The sequence below is a fragment of the Otolemur garnettii genome, unplaced genomic scaffold (assembly GCF_000181295.1).
Source record: "Otolemur garnettii isolate 467f Iridium unplaced genomic scaffold, OtoGar3 scaffold00027, whole genome shotgun sequence".
Lineage (NCBI taxonomy): Eukaryota > Metazoa > Chordata > Mammalia > Primates > Galagidae > Otolemur > Otolemur garnettii.
The window spans coordinates 2563483-2573547 of NW_003852422.1; the positions used below are offsets into that span (position 1 = coordinate 2563483).

At 41.6% G+C, this 10065-nt stretch overlaps 1 protein-coding gene across 1 annotated transcript in view; it reads right to left on the reverse strand.

Moving 5' to 3' along the window:
- Positions 1–10065, reverse strand: part of ZNF236 (zinc finger protein 236) — a 110797-nt gene that overhangs the window by 77738 nt on the left and 22994 nt on the right. Inside the window, exons 4-7 of the mRNA XM_023512359.1 lie at positions 8997–9175; positions 5662–5786; positions 3331–3503; positions 1334–1477 (exon numbers count right to left, since the gene is read on the reverse strand). Of these exons, the coding sequence (XP_023368127.1) occupies positions 1334–1477; positions 3331–3503; positions 5662–5786; positions 8997–9175 (621 nt within the window). The remainder of the gene's footprint in view (positions 1–1333; positions 1478–3330; positions 3504–5661; positions 5787–8996; positions 9176–10065) is intronic.

The following is a 10065-nucleotide window of genomic DNA, read 5'->3' on the forward strand; positions in this document are numbered from 1 at the left end:
CGTCTCTGCATGTACCTGTGATTCTGAGCGTGGGCACCTGTGGGGTGCGTGCACGTCTCTGAATGTACCTGTGATTCTGAGCGTGGGCACCTGTGGAGTGTGTGCACGTCTCTGCATGTACCTGTGATTCTAAGCAGGTGCACCTGTGGGGTGTGTGCACGTCTCTGCATGTGCCTGTGATTCTGAGCAGGTGCACCTGTGAAGTATGTGCATGTCTATGTGTGTCTGTGATTCTAAGCAGGTGCACCTGTGAAGTATGTGCATGTCTATGTGTGCCTATGTGCTTGTATGCGTTTCGAGTTAAATCTTTTTTAAATACATGTACTGGAAAATATAATTTAGTTTCAAAAGTCTAAAGACTTCAGAAATATTATTATCACATAAGAAAAATGTAATATCACCTACAGAGAATCACTAATATTTAAATTAAGATAAAGAATATTTGAAAATAATCAATAACACTGAGCTCTTTTTGTAGTTCATAAATGTGGGGGCTGGGTTTTCACACTCATATATGAAATGTTCCTCCCACAACACATTAACAATCTGATGAAAGAAGAAAAAAAGAAAAAAATGAACTATAGTAGAACCTCCATAGCTGACCACTTCTCTAAACTGACCACCTCCTTAAGTTGACCTAATTTTCACAGACTGGACATGCACCACATGTACGTATCAGTACAGTAGACCTAGCTCCTTATGTTGACCAATTTGCTATAGACCCTTGCATAGTCAACTTACAGAGGTTCTACAGTAAATTTTTAAAAAACACTGACTATAAAAATTATAATTTCAGGCCGGGTGCAGTAGCTCACACCTGTAATCCTAGCCACTCTAGGAAGCCCAGGCAGGTAAACTGCTTGAGGTCAGAAGTTCGAGACCAGCCTGAGCGAGAGCAAAATCCCATCTCTATAAACAGCCGGGCATAGTGGCAGGTACCTCCCAGCTACTGGGGAGGCTGAGACAAAGAGGATCACTTGAGCCCAGGAGTTAGAGGTGACTGTGAGCTATGACACCACAGCACTCTACCCAGGGCAACATAGTAAGACTCTATCTCAGAAAAAATATATATGTATGATTTGGTAAATGCATGATTACACTGTTATATTTTTACAGGTTCAGATTTACAGTCCATAAATCAGTATTGTCTAATAAGCTTAAAAAGATTAACTTTTACTAATTTAAAAAAGTAGCACCTTATCTTCACATAAAAAACTTTCAAAGCAACTTTTTGCTACTAAATTTAATTATAAAGGCCATATTTAAAATGACAAATTTTAGTTAAAAAATTTAGTAAAACAACTCCTTCTTTAAACCAAATTACTAAACTTACTGTTAAAACATGAGCAGTCTCTGAAGAACTTGTTGAATTCTGTGGCCCACCCATGTGCATCTTGCTGATATGCGTGTTTAAGCTGCCTAAACTTTTAAACACACAACTACATTCTGTACAATTATAGGTAGGACCATTCTTGACCTTAAAGAATAAAAAAGAAAACAATAATTTTATACAATACATTAGTAGATCAAAATATTTAAATTATGGCAAATCATAATTTACAGTTCCATTCAAAATGACAGCCATAATCTAACCCTTCAACTTTGCTTTAATTAAAAACTAGATAGCTACAAAATCAATGAACCAAATCTTTAATCAATATTGCCAGTATGAAATTAATTAAAATTCAGACTTTTCTGTAAATTAGAAATGGTTCAGGACTGAGAAAACATATTTTTCAGTAATTATAACTCTATAAAATGTCAAACATACAGTGCATACGATTTTTTACTCGGTTCAATATGATATCTAGTAATGAAGGCCAGTTAGCTATAAATACGTATTACGCTGAATAAGCTCTCTACATTTAGACATTTTCATCATCAATTCTGATATTCTATATCAATGACCAATTTTAAAAGCTATGACAAAGCCAGAAACAGTAAAATGAGTAAGAACAGCTTTGAGCAGAAAAAGGATCTAAAACACTCTTGCACTATACTCAAGTCCAGAGTTAGTTGCTGTTACAATTACCAAGGCTGGCTTGGAAACTCATTGCCTCTTCTACACTTGACTAAGACTTCCATTCTATTGCCAACACCTCATTAAGAATGAAATTTAAGGTTTTAGATTCCTCACAGGATTGGATAATACTTACAAACCAATCTCTATCCAGTATAAGCCTAGGGTGTCCCGCAGCAGGGCCAGGGAAATCGCTGGCCCCTACAGGAATTTCTAAACTTAGGAGCACTGAGTACCCCACGGTGGGGCGGGGGGTCCTGGGGCTGCAGGGAAACACGTCTGTGTGCTGCACAGACACGAGTTACTCCTGGGCCATCACCTTTGCTCAGAGGCAACTCCACAGAATGACCTAGCAGCCCCATTTACCCTCCTGGATCTCAAGGTAACTTCACTGCACATTTTCAGTACCTCACTACTATGGCCTTCCTACTGTCTCTGCATCTTAGATGATAAAATGATTAACTCACTGCGTACACAATTCTGAATCTGTTTCTAGACTACATAGAGTCTGCAGGTGTTTCTTTTTACTTTAGATGTTATTCTGTTTGCCTAAAATCCCAGACAACTTCTGTTTCCTGTTTTTATTAGGTATGCTGTTAACTCTCAGTTCACTTAATGTTACTGAAGGTAATGTGCCAAGAAAATAATTAAAAGATATATATTTACTTTTAAGAATAAAACCATTTTCATTCTGTGAAATAGTTTCATTGAATAAACTGATTCATGAGAAAAGCTATTTGTGTTGTTTGAATATTTCTTTATCTTCCGTAATTAGACAATAATAAGATAACCAATCATGACAACTAGTAAAATCAAAGGTTACCCTGCTTGACAGAAACACTTCCAGAGGATCAATAAATCATCAATAAATCAGTATGATCTGCAGACAATAGAGAATTACAGTAGAAAACTGTGTACCTCATGTTAGTTGAGATAGTTACCATGCAAACTAGCAGGAAATTAATAGACCAGGACTCTGTATGACACGGATGTGGCTCCTGAGACCAGGTATAAGCCTAGCAGCATTAGCACTAAGAATACTCAGAATAAAGGACTGTAGCCAACAAAGGTATTATGATTTTCAAACATTTATTCATCAAAGCTATTCTGTCAGCAAGATGATAAAAAGATGGTATTTTATATTTACTCCACACATAATAAACTGAAAAGGCTCCCAAGTATATGTATTTTCTAAAACAGGGTACTCAGTACAAACTCAATCTGCATAGTTTAAAAATGGAAAAGACTTTCTTTGGTTCACTCATTAACTCAAAAGACACCTGACACAAGCTCAGAACGGCCGTGTTTACCTCCGAGTGGACCCTCTGCACGTGTGACTGCAGATTCCCTTTCTGAGAGAAGGCGGCAGGACAGAAGGCACAGGCATGGGGTTTTTCACCTGTATGCTTGATCATGTGCGTTTGCAATGCCCCCTTCTGGTTAAAAGCTTTCCCACATTCACTACATTTAAAAGGCCTTTCACCTAGAAAGGGAGAAAAATGATCAAAATATAATTCCATGTGTGTGAGCATCATACAGCTTAAAAAGAGAAAAATTCAAGTTACCCAAACTCAAGACCCCAAACCTACTTCTTCAGACAAAACATCTCCTTGGACTTCCTCCTCGGACCTGCAGTTGTCTACCCAGAATCCCCGTGTTAACCCCCAGTGTGCTCTTAACCATCTCCTCCACCTGCCGTCTTCCGTGGGCAAAGCTCTCCTTCTGTGAGTTCAGGTCAAACCCTGGAGTCATCCCACCCTCTGGTTTCCTTCATGCCCCGCACTCAATGCATCAGCAAACCCTGCTGCTTCCACTCTCAAGACACACCTCGAGCAGCCCTGCTCCCCACCCACAACTACCACGGATTGCGACAAGGTCCAGCAGGTCCCCCAGCACCCCCAAACTGACCGTGGCTAGACTCACCACCTCTATACCCTCTCCCTGTTAGAGGCTCTTCTCAACGCAGCAGACAGAAAGTCCGTCTACCATGTTCTGTCCCAGCAGGTCTGCTGGAAACCCTCACTGGCTTCCAGTCACAGGCAGAGTAAAAGCCACTGTTCTCACAACACCAACAGTGGCGGCCCCAGCGCTATGGTTCCAAGAGCAACCTCCACCCCACGCTTCTGCTGCTCCCCAGCATGCCAGGAGGGTCCACCTCTCCCACCCGCTGGTCCTCCCCCCAAAGCCCCCTGCGGTTTGCTTCCCTCCTACTCTTCAGGGCTCTGGTCCAAGCTACCCTCCCAGCCAGGACTTTCTAGTCCATGGCCCTTAATGCTGCTCTCTCCTCGTCCCTCCTGGGAGCCTTCTGCCCCACCCTCTGCTTATCACCCTCCAACTTTTGACATTTCCCATATCCACCTGCCCTCACTACAGTATGCATGCCACCAAGGCAGGTGCTTTGGGAGCCTCTCTCTTCCGCATCCACAACAGTGTTTCACACATGTGCCGTCAGTAAGAATCCACTGAGTCAAATGAGCAGAAAGAAAACTGCCGAGGGTCAAACCTAACTGCAAGGTTAGTGTAGTGTCCAGTCGTATCAAATTCTCACTCCCTTAGAAAGGAAAACTGTACCAACCTGGCATCTGGGGAATGGGCATGGAAGCTCTCTCTGTCCCTTCACTTTATGTGTCTCTCCCTTAGGTAAAGTGTGTAACATGTTAAAACTACGTTTTCATCGTCTCAACTTCAAAGAAGATAAACTCGAGTCTAATAATCTACAAATAAAATGTATCATCACATTTGTAAAGATGGTATTTTTTTCTTCTTGCTCTAAAAAATACCAGCTGATACTCTGAAAGGATCAACTTTATACTGAGATGTAAACTTTAAAATCATCTGAGAAACTCTGCAGTTCCCTACATAGAGACATTTCACTAATTGTAGAACTGGATGAAAAACAGCAGCCGCCAACCAAACAGTTGTGAGAGTCTTACTCTCATTATGAAGGAAAACCGAGTCAGAAGTGCAGACAAAATCAAAATGACAGGGCGTGATCATTTTAATTTCAAATACTATAAATATTTGTACAGTTTTCCTTTGTCCTCTCCTAGCGATGTGTATTATTAATACAGTTTTACACACTGACTTTTTATGAGGTCATAAGGAATATTCAGCCATGAATGCTGTGCTCACTTCCAATATTCATGCAGAACTTACAAACAAACAAGATAAGGCACGGAGAAACAAAATTTTTATTATTTTAATGTTTTACAGCCTAGTTAGTGAAGGCAATATTGTAAAAGAATATGAAAATCCAATACTTTATTGACAGCTAATTAGCCCAGTGTAACATCTGACATACAGTAATACTTAACAGTTATTGAGTGAATGAATCAATCTCATGCCAATAATAATAACAATAATAACATCAACTCCCAGGTACTAACAGCCTAGTATTTATCAGGCCTGTCTACAAGCACTACATAGTTTTCCGTTTGTAAGTTAGGACACCTATAAATAGTCATAATAACTACATTTTTCAGGTGAGGAAATGAAACCACAAAAAGATTAAGTAATTTCGCCAGGATTATCCAGCACATTATGGAAAGCCAGGACCAGCTTCCAGGTCAAACTAGCACTGAGGTGCATTTCTTTCCCTCCAGCTACACAACAAATCATTCAGAAGTACATGCTTCTCATACCTGTGTGGATCCTAATATGCCGAGTTAACTGACTTGGCTTTTGAAACGTCTTTCCACAGTGTGGACATGAATATGTGAATCCACTTCTGTCAATGTTCCGGTTATAGGACCTTGTACTTGATACCCTAGTATGACACAGGGGGAAATACACATTAAGTCGTCTCCCTTTTGGTACAATTTCCAAGTGAAAATCCTACCAGAAAGTTTATCTGACTGGCCAAGAGAACATGTTTTGATGATAAATCAATCATATACACATGCACGACACATACATATACATAGACAAGTATTATACTTTCGTACATTCAAAATCCTAAAATTCATTTTTTCTATTTCTGAGAAGCTTAGGTTTTACCAAGTCAAAAACTGCAAATGGCACCTGGGGTACAAAATGTCTCTTCTAGACGAAGCTCCACCTGCGGTAGTCAAAAACCAAAATACGCACAGGTGTAATGTCCACATCAACACTAGATCTCAGCCAATCCTCCAGTCTCCTGGCCTGAGACCACTTAGGTGCTGATGACTTCCAAACTCGAACCGCCAACAGCCCAGCCCCTCCCCTAAGCACCAACCCCAGACACGTTCTCCCCAGTGGAGACGGCTGTCACTACGTGGGCCTCCTTTCTGATTCTCAAGCAAAAGACACTCTCTGTTGCCAAGGGCCTGGAGCACCCTGGGACTCACAGAGGTTCGCGCACCTCGGCCAAGTCTCCTACCAAATGCATCCCCTCACCAACCTCCCTCACCTTCACATCACCTCACGTCACCCCACTTTTCTGTCCTGCTCAACATTTGTCACTATCCGAGACCCCTGCTGACTAGCCCATTCATTGGTCACTCTCTCCCCTGCAGAATGACCAGATGAGGATGAGGCCTCCTCTGTCTGGTTTGTCCTCAACCCGGGAAGACCTAGAAGCCAGGCTGTCTGTGAATATAACCACCAAGTATCTTCAACCTTCTTCTTTTTTTTTAAGAGACAGAGTCTCACACTATCACCCTCAGCAAGCGCCATGGCATCATAACTCACAGCAACCTCCAACTCCTGGGCTTAGGCGATTCTCTTGCCTCAGTCTCCCAAGTAGCTGGGACTACAGGCGCTCACCACAATGCCCGCCTATTTTGTTGCTGTTGTTACAGTTCAGCTAGAGCTGAAACCCACTACCCTCGGTATATGGGGCCGGCGCCCCACCCACTGAGCCACAAGCCCCACCCTATCTTGAACCTTCTTTCTAAAACTTTGGAAGAAACATCAAAAATGCCTTGTTAAAACTTCATCAGAATAAAAATATGAGTGAATCAAAAACATGCGTTATATATTGGGGGTTAAAAAAAAAATCACTGAAACAGGCCAGGTGGGTTGGCTCATGTCCAGCACTTGGGAAGGCTGAGGCAGTAGGACTGCTTAAGGCCAGAAGTTCCAGATCAGCCTGAACAACACAGGAAGACCCCAGCTCCATCAAAATAAAATAAAATTAGCTGAGTGTAGTGGTGCACACCTGTAGTCCCAGCAACTCAGGAGGCTGAGGCAGAAGGTTCATTTGACCTCAGAACCTCAAGGTTGCAGTGAGCTATGATTCTACCACGGCACTCCAGCATGGGTGACAGAGTAAGACCCAGTCTCTAAAAATAAATGAATAATAAATTTAAAAAAAAGTTTTTAAAGGCAAGAGATGGTTGATCATATGGAAATATTCAGTCCACACTTTTAAAATACAATATTGAAGACAGTAAACAAACATTAGGAATTTTATAAAGTTTATAAGTTAATTGATATAGTATTTCTTATTGTTATTAAAAAATACAGATATTTCTGGGCAGCACCTGTGGCTCAGAGGAGTAGGGTGCCAGCCCCATATGCCCAAGGTGGTGGGTTCAAACCAAGCCCTGGCCAAAAACTGCAAAAATAAAAAAATAAATTAAAAATACAGATATTTCCTAAACATTGGGGCTTAGAATAGCAGCAAGCTAAAGCGATAGTATACCAGTTAAAATAGGGAACACTTATTCTATTTTATAAAACAAAGTGAAACCCAGTTTTAAAAAAATAATAAAATAGAAAATAGTTTAAATGATAATTGATACATCTTTTATAGTTTGTTGGAGAAACTCTTTGTGAGACAAGTGATCATCACCATTAGCTGAGCACAGGGGCAGGAAGAACTCTCTGCTTCATTTTATGAAGAAAAGGAAATGTCATCAGAATATGACTGGGAATAAACATGTATATGAATTTAAATATGGTTATAGTTGTTACAATTATGAGGCCTACACCCAGACTGGTAGCATTGAAATCTCAAACTCCTGAGTGATGAGCTATAAAACCTTATAAAATTACTTGATCTCTCTTAAGTTTTCTCATCTGCAAAATAGGGACCCACATGACACTGGCCTGCCTGGGCTGTCTGTGATGACTGAATGAAGACCTGCATGACCTAAGAACAGTGCCAGCACACTGACTCCTCAACAGCCAGGTACTACCATGTTTCTCCAAAAATAAGACACTGTCTTATATTTATTTTTCCTGAAAAATACACACTAGGGCTTATTTTCAGGGGATGTCTCCATGCCAAAATGCATGGTGTGGCTATGTAGTGTATCTGCATAGCTACACCCATCACTAGGTTTTATTATTGGGGTAGGGCTTATATTTAACAAATGCATAGAAATCCTACTAGGGCTTATTTTGGGGGTAGGTCTTGTTTCGGGGAAATACGGTACAAACTACCCCACCAAAAAGAGCACTAATTAAACCTTTGTCAATCTGTCCTACATATTTGTTACCTGCCATACAAATGTGCAGCTACTGCTTTGTTCTACAGCCTTCACCATCCTCGCTAACCATTTCTACCCACAGCTCGACTCCTACTCAGTAATGCTCACACCAACCTTCCCTGTCACAGGCATGGCTGGGCGTATTGTGACAGACATTCTCACACCACACCAGGTTATCTGCTGGTGCCACTGTGCAGTGCTCTTGCACCAAATAAGTTTAATTGAGCATGGTGAAGTATGCCAACTTTTTTTTTTTAAGAGATAGAATCTCACTTTATTGCCCTCAGTAGAGTGTTGTGGCGTCACACTCACAGCAACCTCCAACTTCTGAACTTAGGCAATTCTCATGCCTCAGCCTCCCGAGTAGCTGGGACTACAGACACCCACTACAACGCCCAACTATTTTTTTGTTGCAGTTTGGCCAGGGCCAGGTGTGAACCTGCCACCTTCAGTATATGGGGCTGGCGCCCTACCTGCTGAGCCACAGGTACCACCTGGAGTATGCCAACTTTTAATGGATCATCTAGATTTGCTTTTAACCAAGCCCAAGTGAGGACGCATACCTAATTTTATAATGAGTCTTCATGTGCTCCTTCAGCTCTGATGCCGCTTCGAACTCCTTCTTGCAGGCCTTGCAGGTGTGGGGCCGGGTCCCCGCCAGCTCCTGCCGGTGTTCCTCCATGTGGATGGCCAGCTGGCTCTGCAGAGTGAACTCATCCCCACACTCAGAGCAGATGAGGTTCTGCAGGGGAAGTGCAGGCAGTGAGCAGAGAAACAAACCACGACTCCCTGAAAAAGCTGCAGTATCAATGGTCAAAACATGAAGAATACTTTCCTCTGGAGCAATCATCTCAAAAAGTCCATTTAAATATAAAGAAATCATTTCTTCATTGGAAAAAATAAATAAAACACTTGGAAATGGATGAGAGAACAACACACAACTCATTCTGTTTCAGGTGAGATGCTAAGTACCTTCCCCTGGGCCCACCTATCCCATGAATGTATCAGAGAAGCAGAATGTCTTCACACCCTCAAATGGGTTAGGAGACAATAAAAAATTAAGACTAGAGCTTGAGAGACTACCTTAATACAAAAGGACAGTGGATACATGGGTATGTAAGCACATATGTATGTATCTATCTATCTATCTTAGAGATGAAGTCTTGCTATGCAACCAGGGCTAGTCTCAAACTCCCAGGTACAAACAATCCTCCCACCTCAGCCTCCTGAATAGCTAGGATCACAGGCATGAGCCAACGTACCCAAATGCAGATAAATTTTCAAATGGAAATACCTCATTCTTCCTTTAATCTGGTCACAGGCAGAGCAGCATGGACTCTGCCCACAAAGCTCACTGAGAAGGTGAACCAGGGACAGTGAGAGTGCATAGAACATACCAGACTCAATGTAAAAACCAAAGAATGCAAAACAGCTCAGGAATCTTTAATATTTTGCACATAGTTTAATAAACAAATACATTAATAAAATTCATTTCATCTCCCACCTTACTCTGTTACTGCCCTGCCTCACCCCGGTTCCCTCTGATCTCTCATCCCATCTCCCACCTTACTCTGTTACTGCCCTGCCTCACCCCCATTCTCTCTGATCTCTCATCCCATCTCCCACCTTACT